General features: G+C 42.6%; 1 protein-coding gene across 1 annotated transcript; it reads left to right on the forward strand.

The window, feature by feature from the left end:
* Positions 1-622: 622 nt before the first annotated feature.
* AGO4 (argonaute 4, RISC catalytic component) lies at positions 623-24,933 on the forward strand. The gene is made up of 17 exons (XM_015429623.1): positions 623-747; positions 6,529-6,649; positions 7,397-7,578; positions 10,142-10,278; positions 10,363-10,497; positions 11,046-11,133; positions 11,608-11,755; positions 11,837-11,956; positions 12,604-12,732; positions 12,967-13,100; positions 13,625-13,809; positions 14,683-14,842; positions 16,618-16,933; positions 18,375-18,509; positions 19,727-19,828; positions 22,064-22,263; positions 24,430-24,933. Exons 2-17 carry the CDS (start codon positions 6,545-6,547, stop codon positions 24,536-24,538), a joined length of 2,385 nt encoding a protein of 794 aa, XP_015285109.1. The 5' UTR covers positions 623-747; positions 6,529-6,544; the 3' UTR covers positions 24,539-24,933.
* The last annotated feature ends 435 nt before the right edge of the window (positions 24,934-25,368 follow it).

Raw genomic sequence — 25,368 nt, forward strand, 5'->3', positions numbered from 1 at the left:
TATTGCTAGCCTGATGTAAACAGTTGTCCATCTTTGGTGTGAACCTTATTCATATTTTCAAAATGGTTGCTTTGGTTAAGAGTGCTGGCACCTGGATGGGTAGAACACCTGCAGGCCAAACGTCTGGGGTAGGTGGGGGGAGGTGTTTTCTGCTCTTAATTGAGTGTTTAATAACCACAGTCACTTGGAATGTAACAAGTGTGGCTTTAGAACACAGACATTTGATTGCTTTAGACCATGACCAAAGTAATAGAATGATGCAAAAGTCTACTTGTGCATTAACAACTAAAAAGAAATTGCCCACGGGGCTTTAATTTTATAGACCATAAAGAAGCAAGACTGCATATAAACAGTGACTGTCACTTTGGCAGTCTTTTGGTTTGGATGTGTGGTGTATCAGTGAATATTGGCTAGAACTGTCAGAGCTGGGACTACTATGTTGGGTAGAATCACCTGGGCAAGTAAATTAAGTCTTTAAGAAAACAGATGATACACCATCTCAAACTGGATTTACTGGAATACTTTTGATGGAATTAATTGCCAGTAGGTGCTCTTCTCAAGTCTTTTCCCATTTTTCACAGGGCCACCAGCAAGCCTTTTCCAGCCACCCCGTCGCCCTGGCCTGGGGACAGTTGGGAAACCAATCCGTCTCTTAGCCAATCATTTCCAGGTGCAGATCCCTAAAATTGACGTTTATCATTATGATGTGGATATCAAACCAGAAAAGCGTCCCCGGAGGGTGAACAGGTATGGCTAACTTGATAGCATCCAGAACATTCATAACTATTCTCCAGCTATTGTACATTTTTCAATAGGTGGCTTGAGTGAAAAACTAAAATGTACAGTAAGTTTTGGAATACTAAAATTAGTTGTTTGAGAACCACAAGAACCATGGAATGTTCCTGTACCCAACCTGGCAACATACCTGATGAGAAGCTGGTATTATGTAGACACTACCTTATTCTTTGACTAAATTTATGTGCCTCTCATTTTCAGGCAAATAAAATATGTATAAACATTTGTGACAAAAATTAGGAACTTTTCTGGATCATATCCAAGGTCCATATTCAGAATACCACAACTGACAACTAGATTTCCCCTAGGAAGTCCATAGATAAGGCACAAAGACAGGAATGTTCCCTGTTGCACCCTTGCAGCCCCTATTCAGTGGCATGCTACCAATGATCATGGAGATTTCATAGCCAGTGATCATGGAGATCTCATAGCTAATAGCTGATGACAGACCTGTCCTCAGTTAATGACAGTGACATTTTTATTTTCGAGTATTAATTATTAGTATGATGCTTACCTTTTTCCTGTCATCACATGCTGGATAAAGTTTGCTTAGAGCTGTTCTCTGATCCCAGGGTCTTTTTCCTGACTCACAATAAGCAATTCAGAACCCATCAGTGTATATTGCCCCAATGTTAAGAACATAAGAACATAAGAGACGCCAATGTTGGATCAGGCCAAAGGCCCATCCAGTCCAACACTCTGTGTCACACAGTGGCCAGAAATACCAGTGCCATCAGGAGGTCCAGCAGTGGGGCCAGGACATTAGAAGCCCTCCCACTGTTGACCCCCCCCAAGCACCAAGAAGACAGAGCATCACTTGCCCCAGAGCCCCTAGCTATACCTTGTGGCTAATAGCCACTGATGGAGCTCTGCTCCATATGCTTATCTAATTCCCTTTTGAAGCCGTCCATGCTTGTAGCACCCACCACTTCCTGTGGCAGTGAATTCCATGTGTTAATCACTCTTTGGGTGAAGAAGTACTTCCTTTTATCCGTTCTAACCCGACCGCTCTGCAGTTTCATGGAGTGCCCACGAGTTCTTGTATTGTGAGAAAGGGAGAAAAGTACCTCTTTCTTTACCTGCTCTTTCCCATGCATAATCTTATAAACCTCGATCATGTCACCCCTCAGTCGTCTTTTCTCCAAGCTAAAGAGCCCTAAGCGCTTCAACCTTTCCTCATAGGGAAAGTGTTCCAACCCTTTTATCATTCGAGTTGCCCTTTTCTGCACTTTTTCCAAAGCTATAATATCCTTTTTAAGGTGTGGTGCCCAGAACTGCACACAGTATTCCAAATGAGGTCTCACCATTGATTTATATAGGGGCATTATTATATTGGCTGATCTGTTTTCAATACCCTTCCTAATAATCCCCAGCATAGCATTGGCCTTCTTTATTGCAGTCACACACTGTCTCGACATTTTCAGTGAGTTATCCACTACAACTCCAAGATCTCTCTCTTGCTCAGTCTCTGCCAGTTCAGACCCCATCAATGTGTATTTATATTTAGGATTTTTGGCTCCAATGTGCATCACCTTGCACTTGGCCACATTGAACCCCATTTGCCATGTTGACGCCCACTCGCCCATCCTTGACACATCCCCTTGTTGCACCACTCTGCACTGATTTCCATTGAACCTTATTTGCCATTTTGTCACCTTGTTTGAGAGAGAGTGTTCTGGAGCTCTTTACTCCTGTTTCTGCTTTGTTTGTTCTTTTTAAAATTATTATTATATATTTATTAGGTTTTCAAACACACAAAGACAAAGCGAGACAAATATATATCCTCTCTACAATGTCTTAGCAAAGCATAACATGCTGTTACAACTTCAAATTGGTTTTAATTTTCCCATCCTCAAATTGTCACTCATCATAAACTCACAAAACATTTGTATAACTTGCAATAATAATTCCGTTTTGCATCTTTACATATTATATTATAACAAGCCCAAACCTAATATTTTAATTCATGCTATTTTTTAAATTCCTATCATTTTGCTATCTCAGCATCTTATTTCCAAATATTCTACTGTCTACCTACTTCACATCTCCAAATTATAATTTTCCATCTTTATATTTTAACTCATCATAAATTCCCTAAACCTTCAAAAACAAACAAAACAAGAACCTTCCAAATATGCTTCAACTATAATATTACTTTAATTCAAATTAACTTTTACACATCTTTGTTATCTCAATACCCTACTTCCAAATAAATCTAACACAATGTCACAACTCCAAATTAGTTATACTCTTCCTGAGTTTATACTATAGCTTATCATACCTTCCCCAAACCTTCAGATAACTTACTCTTCAATTATACTTCTTCTCCTAATAAACTGTTATAACAAGCCCTGACATAATATCACTTTAGTTCAAGTTATTTTTTGTTTACACTTAACAACACCTTATTTCCAAATAACCAGGCTTCCAGTACTTAATTTTTCAAGTAAATATTTTCCAATCCACTTGTACCATCTACCCTTTAATCCTTCCATTCCACATACTTGCTATTTAAACAAAGCAATATAACCACCTTTAATACATCACCTTCAACATATAAAATTCACTACAGTTCATCTCAAAATTTTAATTATTATTGTGCTAACTTAAGAAGGAAGGAAAAGGAAAAAAATCAAATCACACCATATTTTTCTATATTTTTCTTTTCTTGCACTATTGTTTCCTGCTTATATCACTAATTTCCAACACCTGTTCACCATTTGCAACAGACGTTCCTACTGGCAGCCATTGACTTCTCACCTATTATCGTTAAATCACAACTTAGAATATAACCATCTTACATTTTCAGATATGCTACTATATCATACTTATACCTATTCGTATAAGAAAATTTTTCACCACCTAATTACAGCCGGTAAAATAATTATTTGAGAAAGGTAGGGTTCTAAGATTAAGTTGCCTGTAATTATTTTAAGGTTGCCATAGGTTAAGCTCTTTACACATCAATTTAAAGCTACAAAAACAAAAATTAAAGTTGCTTTCCAAATTCTGTCCTTACACCTTCACCTTCACAGCTTAAACTCCATCATTACATATCCATATTCACAAAGGGGGAGGGGTAAAAGTTTAATCTAAATTCAACTCATATTGCATTTTCCTTTTTTAAATTCTTGATAATTTCTTTCTCACCAAAACCATTTTAAAATGTCTTAATTCTTTATAGGTGTGAAATTCCATTTCCAAGTCTTGCCATTTAATTTTCAAGTCACTTGTAAGGAGTAGCTTTCTAGTAATTTCCAGACTTTTGCTGACTCTAATATATTCTTTACGTTTCTTCATGAGCTTCCCTCTTCTTCGCTTTACAAGTTTAGAGTGCTCACTATATAGTACATCTTGCCCCTCTTCATTAAGAGTTAATGAACTAAGCGTTTGAATAGTTTTTCTTTCACAGTTTCTTGGTAAAGTTATTATCCAAGTTTCTTTGTTGACCTCCTGTTGTGGAAACAAGGACTCCCCCTCTTCCTCCAAATTTACAGACATTCCCTAGCTTCTCCGTTAAACTGTCACATGTTGATTTAAATGCTTGCTGAATCTCATCACACAAGAGTTTTTAAAATTGTTCATAGGTCAGTTGTGTAATTTTTGTAGATAGTCATCACTCTGTTTCTTCCGTTTCCTCCATTTCTTTTATGTTCCTTTCTGGAGTTATTAAACACCCCCTAAAGATCATCATGTGCTCCAATCTCTCTTCTTCGCCACTAGTCAAATGTTAGGACACTTTCAAGAGGGGGGTCTCCCATCCAAAGTCAACAGGATAAAAGAAAAAAGAAGCTTGGACTTGTACTCACACTGTCTTCCCCACTTATGTTTCTTTGCTGTATGCTACACTTTGCAAATCAACAATAGTCTCTAAAACGGCTGGCCGCGGCTCTGCAAGACATGGCGGCCATGTCTTGCTCCATCCGATGCTCTTGCCTCAAGGTAGCACGATCTCGCCCCCCCATTTGCTGGGTGCGGGGGTGACTGAATGCAAACCTTCTGCTACCCGACTCCCCTCCAAGGGGCCAGGTGGAATCCTCCCGGAAAAGGACCCGGGAGACTCCAAAAGCAGCGAAAGAGGATCGGGCGCCTCAGGAGCGACCCGAGCAAATGCCTGTTGCCGCGCCGCACCGGCATTTGTTTGTTCTTGAACCAGTTACCAACCTGTCCTTTGACTGCCAAATCTGTTGAGCCTTTGATGAAAGACTTTTTCTCAAAAGCTTTTAAGGCATCCCAAATATATATCTGCCAGAGTTTTTTTGTGTCATACTTGTTGGCATTTTCAAAGAACTCCAAAAGGTAGTGGGGCAGGACTTTGCAGAAACCAAGATGATCGTCCTCAGAAGACTTTAATCTAGATGCATAATAAATCTGTCTTTAATGTTTTCTTTCATTTGACTCAACACCATTAGGCTAACTGATCTGTGATTTCCTGACTTCATGCTTTAAAAACTGACATTGCGTTTGGTACTTTGTAATCCTCTATTATGGTGCTGCTTTTAGAGATGGGTAGTCCATTGTTTAGCAAGATCAGCAATGTCACCTTTAAGTTCTTTAGGAACTCTCAGATGTGTGTTATCCAGGACTAGGAATGTTACTTTTTGATCTGTTTGCCACAGAATTTCATCTTTCATCGGACTGCTTCAGAAATCCTCCCCAGAAATAGCCGTTCTGGTATGGATATCTGCCCAGCATCCTCATCAAGGAAGACAAGAAGCTGAAAAGAAAGTCTTCCCTGCAGTTCCCCTGTTGTCCTTCAGCTTCTTTGTCTAGTAGCTCAACGTCTCCCTGTTCTAAAGATTTTAACATTCTCCTAAATTTTGCTGGCATTTTGCTCTGTTTTCCTTTTTTGCCAAGACTTCCAATATTTACAGGAAACATTTTTGTGCCCTAGAACTTCCCTCAGGTTATTAACTGTACTGGCATCATTTTGTATTTGCTGTTGTTTTCTAACCTGTGACATACATTTCTCTCTGAGCTTCAGACAATTTCTGAGTTTCTGAACTCCACCCTGCCGTGGCCATTGTTGAGAACAACTTGCTTTTAAAAACAAATATAACTGTGCTGGGTTTCTTGGGCAATTTCCCAAATATTTTGAATTTGATAGCACTGTGGCCACTGTTTCCAGTCATTTCTCCCGTGTTTATATCTCACACCTGGTTCTGGAAACCATTTGGAATTGTCCAAGGTTTTCTTCCCTGTAGCCAGTTCCATGACTAATGGTTCCAAGGCATAAGCATTTATGGTATCTAGAAAGTTACTCTGTCTTGACCTAAAAGTTTGTTTACCCAGTCAGCATGTGGGCAGTTGAAGTCAACTATTGTGACTGTGCTTTGTCTCTTAGGGCTTTCTGATTTGTCTTTCTTAAAATCACCCACAGTCAGGAAAAGGTAATGATGCATTCCAATACTATGTTACTTTCATGGCCTGGTATTTCTACCCTCAACAACTGTAGAGGAGTTTGTTTTCTAATTTTATTTGCTCTCTAATCCTTCTCGTTTGCAGACCCCCCCCCAGTATATCTTTCTTGTCCTTTCTGTTGTGCTTATATTTAGGGATTATTGTATCCCACTGACAGTCTCCTTCACTGATAAGCACCCCCCCCCCCCACTCAGATTTAGAGCCCCCCCCCCCCCAATCTTGGCATGGAGGCTTCCAGTATTATAAATGTGTGTGCCTGTAATTTGGCTTGTCCTTCATACTAACCTCTGTGTAATTGGCAATTCTTTCTAGGGAAGTGGTGGATACTATGGTGAGACACTTCAAGATGCAGATATTTGGGGATCGGCAGCCTGGATATGATGGTAAAAGGAACATGTACACTGCACATCCTCTGCCCATTGGCAGGGATAGGGTAGGTGACAAATCTTTTGAGATGCTATGCTCCAAGGCTGAGCACACCTACATCCTCAGGATATGATGCTTAACTTAACTGTGAGCATACTGCAGGAATGTAGAATATTAATTAGTATCAGTTTTTAAACACATGTAAGCAGAACGTTCTGCAGAAAGCTCAAGGGAATTTAAAGGCCATTGGGAATGGTTTGGTTCAAATGTATATTCTTTTTTGCAACAAGCCATTTTTTTTAATTGTCATTGCTTGTTCTTACCCTGCAAACTAGTATGGTTTGGCATTATGTCTGAATCAAGTGATCTTTCTTTGTGGGAGAAGGCAAGAAATGTTGAATAGGATCTGTTTCCTGTCTGGATAGGATCATTTTTCCCTTGGGCTTTGCCAAAGGGCTTTTGATTCATTCTTAAACTAACACTTGTTGTACTTTTCAGGATTGGTAATAGTCTTCATGATTTTTTAACTCATTCTGGGGCGAAGAACATTGCAACATCCCAACACTTAAGTGCTTCAAGTCCTTCAGAGCTGTAAATGGAGAAAGAGTGAAAATACTTCTGCTGCAGATGTAATCCGGTGCAGCTAAAATAGCCCTAATTCCTTAGGTGGTCTGGATCAAGTTTCTGTGAACCTGCTATGCTGACTTGTCAAGCTGTTCTCTCTTGAAGAAATTTAGTACTAATAAAGTTAGAAAAATCTACTTCCATATCAACTGTATAGCTTAATGATACTTAATGACTGTGTTTCCTTTAGGTGGACATGGAGGTCACTCTTCCAGGTGAAGGCAAAGACCAAACCTTTAAAGTGTCAATTCAGTGGGTGTCTGTGGTCAGCCTTCAGCTGCTTCTGGAAGCTCTGGCAGGGCATCTGAATGAAGTCCCAGAAGACTCTGTACAGGCACTTGATGTCATTACCCGGCACCTTCCCTCTATGAGGTGAGTTCTTCTGGTATCTTTCTAATCGGTCTGTTCTGTGCAGGGAGGAAGCTAGTTTAGCTGTGTCTTTCACATCATGTTGGTGAAATAGCTGGTAAATTAAAAAAAACTTTGATATTTGCAGTGTATCAGAGCCTGAAAATTTGTTCCACACTTTTTGCTCTGTCAGCTGTAACTCACTGACAAAATATTGCAAACCCTTTGAGTGCTAGCAGTCTCCTACCTATCTGCAAAGTCTGTCTGAAAAATGAAAACTGATGTATAGACTTACCCATTCTCACTAGAAATCAGGGGAAGTCGTCAGACTCAGACCTGTATTGATGATGTTACTCGGCTGTGTACCCTGGATCCCCTGTCCTCCTGGCACCCAGGATATTAACGCTCGGCCTCTGCTTTTGTAACTCTGCTCGCTTTGCACATCTGTCTTTGCTCCTTGCCCTTATCGTTCCTCCCTGACATTCCTGGGGGGGGGGGGGTGGGGGGAACGAGGTGTGGAGGTGTGAGGAGGCACAGCTCGTAATTCTTCCGAAGCAGCCCCCAGACCATTCCCAGATACAACTGGAGTTGTGTCCTTGGGAGAGATAAGACTTTAGACTAAGCTAGCAGGGTCTCATATTCTTTCATGACCTATGGTAAGGCATGTGGGTCAGGCCTGTAGCTAACGTGGGTCCCATGGGGCCTGCCCCCCCCCCAGTTTTTGTGGGCACCCTCCCCCAATCGATCACTTCTCTCCCCCCCCCCAGACGGCCGAGCTTAAGGTGAAGTCAGCCCAGGCAAGCAAGCAAGCCTGCGGCGGGGTTTGGTCCTGGGGCATGCACAGACTCTGTGGAAGAAGCCGGGCATTCAGGGACTGGCTGCTGCCGGCATCCAACCGCTGCTGCTGCTTGAAGCTTTCCTCCTTGTCTTCCTAGTAGCTGGCGAGCTCCAGGCTGCTGCTTGGCTTGCCTGCTTTTCTCATTAACTCCCCTCCCCTGGCTCGGCATAGCGCACGCCCACCCACACGCCCTTTAGCCATGGAGGAGGAGGCGAGGTGGTGATTGTTAATGGAGGAGTTGTTAGTGATGCACCGGCAGAGGTTCTCTCTTGCGTGCTCTCCCTCACATGCCTTAAAGGGCCTCTGTGGGGGTGAACAGGGCATCTCCAGCAAGGCAAGCCCTTTGGAGGAGGAGGAGGTGGGGAGGGGGCCTGACCCAGAACTGGCTTGGGTGTGTGTGTGTGTGTGTGTGAGGCTTTGAGGGCAATGCCAGCCGGGGGCAGAGGGAAGGAATCCTTCTCTGCCAAGGAGCGAATGGTGAGGGGAGAAGAAACCACAAACTAGTTGTCGATGTCAAGGACATGAGTCGCATCCTGTGTGCTCGGGCAGGTGTGAACCGTTGGCCTCTGCTGGGATGGGCTGAGCGGGACATGGAGGCACTGCGCAGGTGAGCGGCGGCGGGTCAGGGTGTGTGGCAGTACCGCACAGACGTATAATGGCAGGCCCCACTGGCCCCCTGAGAAAAACATTGGTCCCCTGAGCAAAACGTTGTTAGCTACGGGCCTGATGTGGGTGCATGTGACGCATGTGACGTATGCCTGATGTGGGTGCATGTGACGTATTCCCCAATTATCGATCCCTTGCTTATGCTCATTAGTCCTGATAGAGGTGTTGACCTTTACAGAAGTCCAAATCTTACTAATAAACATTGCTTAAGGAATATTGAGTAAAGAGTGGTTTCTCTGGGGGCTGACATATTGTCAGGACTCTCACATCATCCAACCCGGCAAACGGGATGGAGAACGGAGATGGAGGCAGCGGAGCAGGCACCAGCACAGGTTCCGATCCTGGACTACCTGCTCCTGACGCCCATTAGGCAAAATTCACACGCTTTGAACAACCATTCATTAACAATTAAATTCGTGGAATGTTTCCAAGATTTGGCTATTAGAATCCTGGCCGCTGCGCAAAGGAGGGCAATTAAATCTTTATGAAGTGTGAGTTGAGGGGTAAGTAAGGAATCTATAGTAAAGGGTATATGGATAGATGTGATATCATAAATTTGTTGAACAATCATGTACTAGAATGCCTGGACTTATTTACAACTCCACCGACACAGGAGAAATCTTGTAGTACTTTAAAGGCTGTTTCATGAGCTGTGGCTCATGAAAACAGCCTTTAAAGTACTACAAGATTTCTCCTGTGTCGGTGGAGTTGTAAATAAGTCCAGGCATTCTAGTACATGATTGTTCAACAAATTTATGATATCACATCTATCCATATACCCTTTACTATAGATTCCTTACTTACCCCTCAACTCACACTTCATAAAGCTGTGGCTCATGAAAACTCATATTGAAGTAAGATTTGTTAGTCTTTAAGGTACCACTGGACTTTCATTTTATTTTGCTACAACTAATATGCCTACCCCTTTGCAGTCTTTATGGGTTAGGGCCTGCTTAGATTCATAAAATGGCTCTAGCTCATGAAGGCTTGTTCTGTGATAAATATGTTAATCTTGAAGTGCAACAAGAATCTTTGTTGATGTTTGTTGCAATGGACTATTACTCTGGAATTCCTTCTCACTAGGTACACCCCAGTGGGCCGTTCCTTCTTCTCTCCCCCAGAAGGTTATTACCACCCTTTGGGAGGTGGCCGGGAGGTCTGGTTTGGATTCCACCAATCTGTCAGGCCCGCTATGTGGAACATGATGCTCAACATAGATGGTACGTGAGAACCTTCTTGTTTAAATGACTATAAGATTTTCCCACCAACTTGGTCTTAGTATCCTTTCCCCCCTCTTGTTATAGTATCAGCAACTGCTTTCTACCGTGCCCAACCCATTATTGAGTTCATGTGTGAGGTCTTAGACATTCAGAACATCAATGAACAAACAAAGCCCCTTACAGATTCCCAGCGTGTTAAGTTTACCAAAGAAATTAGAGGTGAGTGTTTTGAACTGAACAAACATTTTTATATATATATATTGAAAGGGATATATGATGAACTAGTAGCAAGATTGGGGGGCGGGGGGCGGATTTGTGTATTCCTATCTTTGTAGCTGAAAATGAATGTTGGGTCCACAGCCATAATTGCTTTGACAGTCATGGCATATGTCTGTACAATTCGTCAGTATACAGATTCTATTGCTTATTCTGTGGAATTTGTTTGCCCATGAGCCATGCACTAACTTGAGCAGTGTTTAGAAGTTCCTGACCTTTTAATTTGGGCTGATAAGGTATCTTTAGCTAATCTTGCAATAGGTGTGGAGCTTCATTATATATTTTCTTTCTAATCTTGTGTACATTATGGTGTTGAGACTGTAATCTATCCAGAGCTTTTGAGATATATAAATCCATGTAAAGTAGACTTTATGGTAGCCCCATAATAGATAGTGGCTTTTATTTATTTAGAGAGTGGGCATTTGGGACATGGCATCCCATATGAGAGACCAAACCACTTTTCCAAATTTATTTCCCGCCTGAATTTGCAGGTCTAAAAGTAGAGGTTACTCACTGTGGTCAGATGAAGAGAAAATACAGAGTTTGCAATGTTACTAGGCGACCAGCCAGCCACCAAACGTAAGTATGGCCTTTCTTGCTTTGCTTTTAACTTGAAAAGAATGCCTGTCCAGTAGTTTTAAAATTCAGATTGCTCATACTTCCTCTTCTCCTTGTGGAATGAGTAACTTTTATAGAGAGGTATGAAGATATGGCATAACTAAACAAACTTAAGTTGACATCTTTATAATTAGGCTTGGATAGCTTTTGAAAAATAGGTATCTGTTTATAATTCCATCCAAGTTCTGAAGTACTTGGGAGTAGTAAATACTGTTAAATGACAAATGATTTCTCTTCGCATTGTCAAATACCCCAAGACCAAAATTGTATATTCTGATTTACATATTTGTATATGTAATAGTTGTATATTCTAACTTACATAATGCACTTTTGAATTATACAAAATGGATGAAGTTAGAAAAGAATATTCAAGTTACATGATACAAGACTTATTTCTTATGAAAACTGATCAGAGCAATGCATCTTCTCTCCCAGGTTCCCTTTGCAGTTGGAAAATGGACAGGCTATGGAATGTACAGTAGCTCAGTATTTTAAGCAGAAGTACAGTCTGCAGTTGAAATATCCTCATCTTCCATGCCTCCAAGTGGGGCAGGAGCAGAAACATACATATTTACCCCTTGAGGTAAAATAATTTGGCAGTTTTATTTCCTCAGTTCCATTGTATTGCAACATGCTCCCCTTCATGCTTTCTTTCTGATCCTAGGTGTGTAATATAGTGGCAGGCCAGCGTTGTATCAAGAAACTAACAGACAATCAGACATCAACTATGATCAAGGCAACGGCACGATCTGCACCTGACAGGCAGGAAGAAATCAGTAGACTAGTGAGTAACTTTGGCTTGTGCTTATGGTGGAAAAAAAGAATCTGCAACCATGAGTCACAGTGTGCTTCTCAGGACAGGTCTGTCTTCACTGTTCCGAACTGCTTCCTTGTGTTCAGTGTCAGAGGCTATTCTTAGCCCCATTGGGTTTCTCATATTCGGGGCGGGGGGGGGGGAGGATTTTCAAGTGCACCACTTTGAATGGTCTGGAGCGCATAAAGTGTGTTAATGTCAAATAATGACTTCTGTGACTGTCTTTATTTACTTCATTTATACCCTGCCTTTCACCCCAGAGAGACCCAAAGCAGCTTATGTTCTTCTCTCCCTGCTATATCCTCACAACAACCCTGTGAGGTAGATTAGGCTAAGAGTGTGTGACTGTCACTCAGCAAGCTTCAGTGGCAGAGCAGAGATTTGTACCTGCTTCTCCCAGATCCTAGTCTGACACTCTTAAACACTGCACCGTGCTAGGTCTCAGATAACCCATTTCTGTGATCTACTTAGGCACATCTGTACATCTGTGTCTAAGGAAACTAATGACCAATGAAACTAATGGAAACTAATGGAATTAATTGGCTTTGGTCTGAAGACTGGCTTGTACAGAAATATTCAGAGAAGACTTGTGCTCATGAGCTGCTCTCTATCTCCAGGTGAAGAGTAATAGCATGGTGGGTGGACCTGATCCCTATCTGAAAGAATTTGGGATTGTCGTCCATAATGAAATGACAGAATTGACAGGCAGGGTGTTGCCTGCACCAATGTTACAGTATGGAGGCCGGGTAAGTTCTCAACAGTTTGCACAAAAATGGGCACTATGCAAATAGTCGGGCAGCATTTAATTGCTAGTTACATTTTTGATTGCTCAAACCTGAGATGGATGACTATTTTTTAAAATAAGAAAGTTGTGCTGCAAAGATAAAGCTAAAATATCTACTGAACACCTGTACAAACTATTCCCATATACATCTGCTAAAATATTGCTGGTAGAAATTTATTTTTCTATCTTCCTTTAGAACAAGACTGTTGCTACACCAAATCAAGGTGTTTGGGATATGAGAGGAAAGCAGTTCTATGCTGGTATTGAGATTAAAGTCTGGGCTGTTGCCTGCTTCGCTCCTCAGAAGCAATGCCGGGAAGACTTGTTAAAGTAAGTAATAATGTTTTGAACAGAGTGATTTTTTTCTTTCTTTTGCAGCTGATTCTGGTGACTCTTTATTGAGCAGTCTTGTGCTGTCAGCAGTCAACTATGAAGGCGAAATCAGTGAACTGACTGGACAGAAGTCTACATTTCTTTTGGATTGTACGCTAGACAGCATACAATCACTTGTGTGATGGAGCTTTGACTCTTGAAATTGAATCTGAGAAATTGCAAGTCAACAGCTTAAGAATTCCTTGCTGGATCACATTAAGGTCTTGTCTCATCTGGTACCCTGTATCCAACAGTGGCTAACCAGGTGACTTGGTGTACACTAAAGGAGAGATGGCTGACCCCAGCATCTGGTATTCAGTCCATGTATTTAGCTGTTTCCATTAGATACCATGGCTAATGTCCGTTAAGATTTCTTTTCCAGGAGTTTGTTTAACCATAATACCATTGATGGAAGACCCATGGGATTTTGAACTGTTGACTTTTACAGTACCTGTGTGACCTCATTTGAATTTGTTATATAGGAGTTTTACTGACCAGCTGCGGAAGATCTCCAAGGATGCAGGGATGCCGATCCAAGGTCAGCCGTGCTTCTGTAAATATGCACAGGGTGCAGACAGCGTGGAGCCCATGTTCAAACACTTGAAGTTAACTTATGTTGGCTTGCAGCTAATAGTCGTGATTCTCCCAGGAAAGACACCAGTTTATGGTAAGTGGGGGGAGAAGACCTTGACTGTTTAACTAACAGTAATAGAACAATCACTGTGACTGATGATACGTGCATAATGATACTCTTTGGCTAATCAGCATAACTTCTCCATTTGCAGTATGCTTCTATGAACTGGGATACAAGATGAAAAGCAGTGGCACAGCAATATATGTAAATAAGAAAAAAATGTATGTGCCCAAATTTAAACACCAACAAATTAATAAAACTATTAATTTTCAGAGTCTCCCCAATACTATTAGATATTTCTTTAGCCTCCACTGCCATGGAACAAGCTGCACAACCAGAGCATTTGTAGAAATGTTGAATTCAGCATGATTCTCGAAAAAAGGATTGAAACAGATTTATAACCGGGGATCCGTTGAGTCAGCTGGCAGAAACACTACCACATTCTTACAGTTCAAGGACTTTTTTGAATTTATTAATTCAAATTGTTTTTGGAAAAACTCCACCTGTGGATTTCTACCTGTGATTAACTTTACCAGTGAATTTCTACCTGTCCGTTTATTGTGTCATAGTACTATATATGTCATATCTATACAATTTATTAAATAATTGATTTTTGGTGTTTAAATTTGGGCACATGCATTTTTTTCTTGTTTGCTTATATGAACTTAATAAAAGAACTGGTTCTTTCAAATGTATATGAGAGCAGAGTATCCGGACCGTCTAACCACAAAGTGGGTGGAATATCATGTAAAGGGACTTCTTGTTTTCCTTTTCAGCTGAAGTGTTGGGGATACTCTCCTAGGCATGGCCACCCAATGTGTTCAGGTGAAGAATGTTGTATCCAGCCCGTCTAACCACAAAGTGGGTGGAATATCATGTAAAGGGGCTTCTTGTTTTCCTTTTCAGCTGAAGTCAAGCGTGTTGGAGATACTCTCCTAGGCATGGCCACCCAATGTGTTCAGGTGAAGAATGTTGTCAAAACCTCTCCACAGACTCTGTCGAATCTCTGTTTGAAGATTAATGCAAAGCTTGGAGGAATAAACAATGTTCTTGTACCTCATCAAAGGTCAGATTACACTTAAACCTTGTTGAAAGGTCTGAATGTAGTAGGCACATACCCAATTGATTTTGATATACCTATTAGTGCTATTGGTTTAGAATGCAAGGACTTGAGACTACTAGTTCTGCAGAACATCCTGCCTCATTAAAAAATTTTCACTTCTAGCATAAAAATGTGGAGAACCATATCTCCACCTTGATTGCACCTGTGTTGCTATCCAAGGGCCAGAAAATCTTTCCTCCTTTTTGATTTCATGTTTTCATCTCTATATGGTGACCAGAATGATACACTTTTCCATGTAACAGCCAGTTTTCTTCCTGTTACTACATGTAGATCTGGTTACCAGCAGCACAGTTTTGGACAGAGTTACTCTACTCCAAGCCCATTCAAATCATTGGACTTGGACTGATGTGTAGCTGCACAAAATTGTGCTGCAAGAATCCTAACGAAGCCACATTCTTTTCCTCTCCAGCTATGGGTTTCCAGATATACAGTTCTATGCAAAATGTGCTGTTCTAAATAGACTTGTAGTGTTCTGAATCAATAGTTAAAGTTAAATTAAAAAGCAGGTTGCTTTATTTGAATGTGTCACGGCATGCTATCTTCGGTTCTTATGCTACAGTAGTGACAGGTTTGCTTGCCTTGGCTTTGATGCTGTTTTGAAGCAGGAATTCTCTCTCCCACATCCGTGTGCCTCCTTGCTTTTCACCATCTTTCTTGCAACCTTTCCCAAACCTGCTTTGCTGCTATGGTTGTGAAAGATTGTGGCAAATCTGGGGTGGCACCCACATGACAAAGATGAAGTCCAGATCTTCACACTCCTACCCACATTGGCCTCATTTTCTTTGATTCAGTCCCTTGTAACAACCATTACACCTCCCCCATGCCACTGGAGGGCTTTTTTGTTTGGTCCTCAATTGGCGATTTGACATATTATAGCATTATAACGCCAGTCTTCAAGTTCCTCTAAATTCCCAGGTTTCATTTCTTTAAACATACTCTAATCCTTTTCTTTGCAGAGAGATACTTTTCGCATTGTATCTGCTTCATGGTGAAAGGGACTGCAGACTTTTTCAAAATGAAAGCTGAGAATTCAGAGAAACTAGTAGTATGAATCATAACTGAGCTGACCGGCTCAGTTGTGCCAAGCCGAATACCGAACTGGCCCATGAGCCCAGAACAAAAGTAACGTGGCTTCTTGTCTTGCTTGAACAGTTGCTGAACTACTTTTTTATAATTTATAATGCAAATTTATATATCGCCCTACCCCTGCGTGTACACGGCTCAGGATGTTGAACAACATAATGATAAAACATGAATAAATAATATATAAATACAAACGTTCTCAGACAGCATTTAATATATTAGATTCTAATTATGTCCCTGCCCTTCAAGAAGATGGAAAACGAGCAGGAAGAAAAAGAAGAGGGAGGGGAGGAGAAGGGGGGGAGGGAGTGCCAGTAAGGTGGTGCCCGTTGCTGTCCTCAACGAAAAGCCTGGCAGAACATCTCTGCCTTGCAAGCCCTGCGGAACTGCATTAGGACCCACAGGGCTTGGATATATTTCGGTACTTGAACCTACCTCCAAATCTCACACTTCCAGCCATTACACAACACTGTTGCTCTGACACCAGGCTTTAGTTCTTGGTCTGCAAAACGTCTGGGCTAAATTTTTGTGAGCAAGCACCTACATTAAGCTGAAAGTGTAGAATATTAATGTCCAGCTGTTTGTCCTTCCTGAGTTTTGAAGTGAAACTCTTCTTTTTTCATCCATTTGAGCAGGCCCTCTGTGTTCCAGCAGCCGGTGATCTTCCTGGGAGCAGATGTCACTCACCCACCTGCTGGGGATGGGAAGAAGCCTTCCATTGCTGCTGTAGTAGGCAGCATGGATGGCCACCCCAGTCGCTACTGTGCTACAGTGCGGGTTCAGACCTCTCGCCAGGAAACTTCCCAGGAGCTTCTGTACAGTCAGGAAGTGATCCAGGACCTGACCAACATGGTGCGAGAGCTGCTGATCCAGTTCTATAAATCCACCCGATTCAAGCCCACACGGATTATCTACTACAGGGGAGGCGTGTCCGAAGGGCAGATGAAGCAGGTATTGGTCAGGGAGCGCTTGCTGGAGTGTGTGTGAGGGGATGTTTCTTTCTCCCCAAACTTGTGAAACTCTAGCAAAGCGTACTTTTTTGTGGAGAGAAGGGCCTGTGCCATGAGACAGCATTTTCACTTGGTCAGCATAAAAGGGGGAGGGTCTTGCTAAAATGCACCTGTTCAAAAGTGGGAGTCATCCAGTTTTAAGAATCTGTTGGGAGGACCACTTTAAAAATTGTGCCGCTGGAACCAGTTTTATTAATTAATTAATTAAATAAATATACTGCCCTCCCCACAAGCGACTCAGGGTGGTATATAACAATTTTTACTATAATAACATTAAGACAACCAGTAAAAACCATTTAAAACAATAAAACCTTAAAATACCGTGCAACAGTTAGCTCCCGACATCAGTCAGCTTACTTGAAAATCGTCAGTGCCCCAATATTGGGGTCTAGGCCACTGGAGGGAAGATACCCAGGTGGGAAGAGGGACACTCAACCAAAATCCCGGTGGAAGAGCTCCATCTTGCAGGCCCTGTGGAACTGTAAAAGATCCCACAGGGCCAGGATCTCAACTGGGAGCTCATTCCACCAGGTAGGGGCCAGGGCCGAAAAAGCCCTGGCCCTGTTCGAGGCTAGTCGGCCGTCCCTGGGGCTGGGGATTGCTAAGAGATGTTGATTTGCAGACCTAAGTGACCTCCAGGGTTCATATGGGGAGAGGTGCTCTAAGGTATGCTGGCCCCTGACTGTATATAGGGCTTTAAAGTTCTGAGGTTCTAAGACATCCACAGAGTTTTCAGCTCCAGTGGACACCCCTGCCCCCTTCACTGCTGCTTCTCTTGTATAGGTTTGGCATGTTGGAAAACACCAATAAAACATCGGATGGGTCCTGATTCTGGGTAACTGTTCTGCGTTTTTCTTCCAGAGTGACAACTTGGGATTCATGTAAAGCAAGTAACAATACCATGGTTTTCCCAATGGAAGCCATTTGTCTGAATTTGTGTGAAATCTAAATAATGAGTAGCTCTTATGTAGCTAGGATATGGTTTAGTAGAAAGCATTCCTGTTGGGTCTTTCAGTCCTAAAACTATGTTAACTCCTTAACTGCCTAGGAGAGGGTTTAATATTTGCAATAGATGCTGCCTTACTCTTGGATATGGAAACGTACCACTAGCAAAAAGGTCTAATTCCTTGTGTAGCTTAAACTGCTTCCCTGGTTATGTCTGCTCTGTGCCAGCAGGCTTTCTTAATGGTAGTGTGTGAGAGATCTGTCTATATCTTGTGGCTCTTAAACCTTGATGATCCAGTTTCTGCTAACATTATATGTGATCAGCAGTGAAAGATCCCTTACCTGTTTCTTTTATAGAAAGCAGCTGGTTGTGCTTTGGATGTTTTCCCATGTTGTGTCAATGTTGGGAATCAATCTAAAATATTTTCTCAATATAGGTAGCTTGGCCAGAACTCATAGCAATCCGGAAGGCCTGCATCAGTTTGGAGGAAGACTATAGACCAGGAATCACTTACATTGTTGTGCAGAAAAGGCACCACACAAGACTTTTCTGTGCTGACAAAACTGAAAGGGTAGGTGATGCAAGGTTTGGGAAAAGGGGTGAGTGGGAGGAACCATTTGAAAACTGCACTTTGCCGGTGGGTAACATACAACTTTTTAGGAATGGTGGGAAGTGCTTCTGTATTTCATAAGGTCATTTTTTCCTCATGCTGCAGTAGATTGTAATAGGACATATCTTGCAGAAGCTGCAAACCTAACTTCTTTATTTAGATCAGTTATCTCCTTTCAGTCATGTTGCTGTTTAGGTTAGTGCTGACCCATTATGACCAGCCCAAAGGCCACACTGAGAACCAGTAGCCTCAGTGTGGCTTAGAGGCTGAAGCCATAGTACAAGTTCTGACCCAACAGTGTAGCATCTTTGAGGTACTCCAGTAATAGAGTATAACTCATAGAATCATAGAGTTGGAAGGGACCTCCAGGGTCATCTAGTCCCAACCCCCTGCACAAGGCAGGAAATTCACAAATACCTCCCCCTCCACACCCTCAGTGACTGCTGTTCCACTCCCAGAAGATGACAAAAAAACCTCCAGGATCCCTGGCCAAACCAGCCTGGAGAAAAATTGCTTCCTGACCCCAAAGTGGCAATCATCATTTCCCTGGGCGTGTAAGAAAGGGCCACAAGAACTAAGCACTGAGGCAACCCTTCCTGCCCTCCCTCTCATGATCTGCCTAAGTTCACAGAATCCGCATTGCTGTCAGATGGCCATCTAGCCTCTGTTTGAAAACCTCCAAAGAACTTGTAGTAGCTGGTTGTAAACAACTAGTTTTGGTTGTTGTAGAGATTTGAAAAGTGGTGAGGACCCTGACCTGGATAAGCCCAGGCAAGCCCGATCTCATCAGATCTTGGAAGCTAAGCGTGGCCAACCTTGGCAAGTACTTGGGATGGGAGACCTCCAAGGAATACCAGGGCCGGGACACAGAGGCAGGTGATAGCAAGCCCAACTATCTGAAACATCCAAGCCCCATTAGGGGTCGCCAGAAGTCAACCATGACTTCTGGCTGTACCTGATGTGTGAGCCGAAAGGGCGCCGGTGGAGGGAACTGGCCGATTGCAAGTTAGGTATTGGGTTTTGCCCCACTTTGCTAGCCTGGTGTTGTAAAGGGCATGCTGCTGCTCAGGCCAAGGTAGTTTAAACAACAACAACAACAAAAACCCTGCTTCAGTACAGTTCTAAAACTGCGTTGTGAACAAAATTGGATTTGCTTATTAACTCAGTGAATCTAATAGGTTGGGAAAAGTGGCAATGTTCCAGCAGGCACTACTGTGGACAGCACCATCACGCACCCCTCTGAATTCGACTTTTACCTCTGTAGCCATGCAGGAATTCAGGTAAGCAGCATTCTGGCAGTGTTCCCTCTAAGCTGAGTTAGTGTGAGCTAGCTCACTGTTTTTTAGCCTCTGGCTCACACATTTTTGTCTTAGCTCAGGAAGGATGGCTCCAGAGCAAACTAATTTATGCAGTAATCGCTTGCTCACAACTTTAATGCTAGTAGCTCACAAAGTAGAATTTTTGCTCACAAGACTCCACAGCTTAGAGGGAATGACTGTGATGATCCCTTTTTGTTTTATTTGCTTCATTGGTCCCCAGCCTTTTCCCAACAATGAGAATCCAAAGCAGCTTAGATAGTTCTCCCATCTTCCATTTTATTCTTACAACAACCTGTGAGGTAGGTTGGGCTTAGAGTGTGTGACTGGCCCAAGGTCACCCAGCAAGCTTCCATGGCAGAGGAGGGATTTGAACCTCAGTCTCCCAGATTGTAGTCTAACACACTAACTGCCATACCAGAAGTGTTGAACTAATTTGTTACGAGGCCATGTGTGCCATAAAATGTGACACAAGGTACCGGAGATATAAACTTTATAAAGATGATTTCAGATGCTGAATGGCAATAGCAGGTTTGATTGGATTAGGTGTGATATGCAGATGGGTTGAGATATCAGCATTGGTGTGATTGTATATGAGACGTGGAGATATCAGCATTGGTAGTGAGACAGAAAGCCTAGGTCTCAATTTGGTACAGGAGGATTCAGTCCAGGAGGATGCAAAGAATAAATGGAAATAAGTCTGAAGAAGTGAGCAGTGAGTCACAAAAGCACATACCCTACCACAATTTCGTTAGTCTTTAAAGGTGCTACTGGACTCTTACTCTTTCTACCACTATTAGAAACCACAACATTCAAAAACTAGCGGGTAGATGAATATTTTAACCTTCCAGGGCTTTCAGTTTGCTGACCTAAGAGTAGCAGTTCTCTTAAAAAATAATTTCAAAGGGAAATTAGAAAAAGAAACTGCTGAATTGCAACTGATCATGAAGCTCAAGATAATGCATCCTCCTGGACTGCATTGAGACCTAGGTTTCTTCTCTCATTACCAATGCCTGCTGTTATCTTTTGGCTTCTGAAATCACTTCACTCTCCGAGATATAAGGTCAGATGAACTCACATTCCAGCTGCATCTGAAGAAGTGAGCAGTGATTCATGAAAGCTCATGCTCTGCCACAAATTTTGTTAATCATTAAGGTGCTGCTGTACTCTTGCTCCCTTCCACTAATAAGGAATGCAAGCTGTGCTGTTAGGTTTGTTGCCCCCCATCTGTTAGAAATGGAAAGGGGGACCCCCAAGTGTCATGGGACTCCCCCCCCCCCCGCTGTCTCTCTGGCTTGCTCTCTCTGGGTCTTTCCCTCCCCGCCCCTCTCTCTTTGAAGAAGTGTGCTTGCCCACAAAATCTTATACCTGGAATGAAATTTTTTGGACTTAAATACAGGACTCTCTGTTTCTCTTTCTGGTGTGCTCCCTCTGGCTCTTTTCCCTCTCTGTCTCTGAAGAAGAAAAAGCTTATATCTAGAATGAAACATTGCTGGTCTTCTTAAAAGTGCCACGAGATGCCATTTCCCCCCTCTCTCTGGCTGTTCCCCTCCCTCCCCAGAGGAGGGGGGGGGGAGCCCTCAGCCAATCAAGGGAAGGCTTTCTTTCTCTCATCTGAATTAGGAAATAGGAGAGACTGGCCTAAAGGAGCTGCAATGTTAGAAACAGGAAGCAGCACAGAGTCAGTTGCTCTCGGGCTGGATTGAAGCCTTGAGTGAGCTGGAGCCAGCCCGCGGGCCACGTGTTTGACACCCCTGCACTATACTATACTTGCTGTTTATTCTTGGGGAACAGCATTCACCTATGACTTGAGAAACCTTTCCCTCAGAAAAATCTGATTATCAGTCCCTGGGTGGGTAAACTGCATCTTTCAGAAAGGAGGGGCAAAAGCCATCACTAACAGGTAGCTATGAAGATAGATTCAGGTGGGTAGCCTTGTTGGTCTGAAGCAACAGAACAAACTTTGAGTCTAGTGACACCTTTAAGACAAACAAAGTTTAACTCATCACTGATGAAGTGCGCATGCACACAGAAAGCTTATAACCAGAATTAAGCTTTGTTGGTCTTAAAGGTGCCACTGGACTCAAACTTTGTTCTAACAGGTACCTAGTCATCTTTCTCAAGCGTTATCAGTGTTTTCAATCAAGCGTTATCAGTGTTTTCAATCTGTGATGGATTTATGGCTCTTCTCCTGCACAGGGAACCAGCCGCCCTTCTCACTATCAAGTCTTATGGGATGACAACTGCTTCACTGCTGATGAATTGCAGCTGCTGACGTACCAGCTGTGTCACACTTATGTCCGGTGCACACGGTCTGTCTCAATCCCTGCTCCAGCGTACTATGCCAGGCTGGTAGCTTTTAGGGCAAGGTACCATCTTGTGGACAAAGACCATGACAGGTGAGGAGTTGTCAGGGGCCTGGAATAAAATGTGTGCTTCTGTTAAGGGGATGCCAAGAATCTGTTAAGTTGTGTTCTATGTGAATGGTGATCTCAAAGCTTTGTTACCCTGTTTTCATCATGGTTTTACAGCTGCTTTCAGCTGGTTCTATTGTGGTTTTGGAGGAAAAAGGCATATTTTTCCATTGTAAACCTTGGGTTGAGTGTGGCGCTGCTGACTGTTTGCTCTTGCTGTACAGGCAACATTTGTGTGCCTGCCCTCAGTGAGGACTCCTCCTTTCCTGTATTGTAGCATAGAATTGTATGTCAGCTTGCAGTGGTCTGGTTAAGGAGGATGGTGGGGTTGCAGAGGCCGCTTGAGCAGGGCACAGCCAGACAAGGAGTCCCCTGTTCAAGGGATCTCTGAGCAGCAGCCATTAAAGGAATGCTTGCTCAATTCTTAGGATACTTCTGGAGGAGCCATAGCTCAGTGGTAGAGAAGATCTTGGGTTCAGTTTCTGGCATGCTTAGTTGGAGTTTCTGGTGGCAAGGGTAGGAATGAGTTTTGCCTTAGGCCCAAGTGAGCTGCCGCCAGTCATCAAAGAGAGTGCTTCTTGCCTCCTGTTGCGGAGGACAGTTGTCAGAGTTACATTCTGTTTTCATCAGAATCAAGCAGAACTTAGTCTCACACTTTTCCTCCCCATGTGTTGCTAAAAAGTTTTCTTTTCCCTCTCTGTCCACATGCATCTCCTTGCATAAAGACCTGTTTTCCCTCCTAGTACAGAAGTTTAAAAAAATGTATAGTTTGAATGACATGAGGGTCAAACTTCCTTCTCCAAAAGGGCCAACAATATTGATGCAGTGGGCCCCTTCATCCTGTCCCATTGAGTTGTTTGGCATTGTGTTCGGGGCAGGGGTGTGTGTGTGTACACTGCCTGATGTAAAACGGAGGTAAGTCCCACTTGGAGGAGGAGCATGATAAGATAGATTTTTTCCTAGATCTGGGATTCTTCTCAGCACTTGCTTGAATGGGTGAATGCTCTAAGAGCTGTGGTATAAATAAAAGATTATTGGTGATCAGGTCTTCCCACCAGTAATGTGGGTTTTCCAGAAAAATATGAATTGAAACATTATCCAGTGCCCTACATAGAGCATGATCTGATTAGTGCATTTGTTTTGACTAGCACTTAATAACACAAAGTTTACAAAGTACCTCATGACAACTTTATATCCTAATAGCAATTTGGACACCTGAACTGCCGTATATTATTGGGAGAAGAATAAGCCTCATGGTTTAAAGGTAAAATTCCAACTAATTCAGAGCTTTATGCACAAGTTATATCTTACCCTCTTCTGCCTTGCGCATAAAGCTCTGCATTAGTTGGAATTTTACATTTAAACTACATTGCTTAAGGCAGATGAGGGGAAGCACTGGAAACCATTGGCATGTTAATTTTAGGTCACCCCCAAAACAGCATGCTACGAAATAAACATTATTTCAACAACAATGACATCTATTATTGATTATATGAAACAATGAATCTTCAGAAATGGGAAAATTTCCACAGAAAAATGAAGCACTGAAAAGTTTTCTGCCCCACCTCTGCTTCTCAGTCCAGTAAGGACTTTTTTGTTGTTGTTCCAAGTTTCTGGTCAACAATTGGTGTTGAAGATGAAGGTGACAAGTATGTGGAGGCTGTTGGCTCTCAATTCTCACTACTTGAAATTTTCTACATGTGAGTTCTGCTGCCAATGATGCCATTTTGTGCACACTTTTCTCTGTGCTGCCAACTGGAATGGGTATTGGAAGCAGGTGGCACCTCTCAAGATGGAGCGGTAGCAAGTGGAGGCCCCACCCACCCACCAAAACCTAAGTGAATACAGATAACTGGAAAAAGGGACTTGGGGGCAAGGTAGGGTTGGTTGAGAGGAGACAAGGAACAGTGCCTCAGTGTTTGTTTTTATTTGTATTTACACTCCTCTTTTCTTCCCAGGGGGGGACCCAAAGCAGCTTACATTGTTTCTCCCTTCATTTTATCCTCACAGTAGCCTTCTGTGGTAGGCTAGATTGAGTGTCTGTTCCAAGGTCACCCAATCGTGCTTCAGTGGCAGAGTGGGAATTGCCAGAAACTTGAACTACTACAGCACAGGTTGCTTTTTAACTCAGTGGTCTCTTGCCTCTTACAGTGCTGAAGGCAGCCACGTGTCGGGACAGAGCAACGGCCGTGACCCTCAAGCGCTAGCCAAGGCAGTGCAGATCCACCATGACACCCAGCACACAATGTATTTTGCGTGATGAGTACCCAAGGAGCTGAGGCAAGAGCGGCAGCCTGGGTGGGCATGCCAACTACTACTGATGGTCAGGGCTCACTTTTGTTTTGGGCTGCCACCACCAGCAGCTCTTCGGAGGGTTGTCCTGAAACAGCATTTGCAGCAACATCTGATGCAGACACACAATTGAGCCATTTTTACTGTGTGGTTTTCAATAAATTGAAATTTCATAAGGACAGTCTTTGCAGCGGACTGAATTTTTACCTCAAAGCGTGAAAGGCTGATCATCCTTTAAAAAAAATGTTTTTAAATGGACTTGACACGAAAGGTTTTTATTGAAATATTTTGCTAACCAGTTGAGTTACCTCCTCATCGTCCCCCATTAAGCTGATCAAGAAAGCTGAATTCCTCCTGAGCCGTTTTCCCCACTGCTTAGCGAGTCTCCAGAATGGTAAACCATCTTATTCTACTGTTCTCCAATGTGGGGGGCCATATATATATATATATATACTTTATAAATGGAACTTTTACTGTAAAACGCCTTTCAACAAACATTAACTTTCAGAGGTATTGCTGTTGTTCTTTTCTTTGTCTGGTTTTCCTAGTCCTCTTTTTTGTAAATCTCTTGGCAGTCATGGGCTGCAAAGCAATTGCACTATTACTGCGAATTCATCTTGGTGGTTCTTGTTCTGTGAATGTGTAGCGTAAGCAGACAGCAGAGCCCTTTGGCAGACCTAAACAAAACACGCAACTGCCGCCATATGCTTCGCAATGCTGAACTGCTTCCCCCTCTTAAAAAGTAAGTGACGAAGCTCTAAAAAATTAGTTTTAGATATTTTTTCAGACATTACAAAA

The sequence above is a fragment of the Gekko japonicus genome, unplaced genomic scaffold, assembly GCF_001447785.1.
Source record: "Gekko japonicus isolate JY-2015 unplaced genomic scaffold, Gekko_japonicus_V1.1 scaffold521, whole genome shotgun sequence".
NCBI classification, from domain to species: domain Eukaryota; kingdom Metazoa; phylum Chordata; class Lepidosauria; order Squamata; family Gekkonidae; genus Gekko; species Gekko japonicus.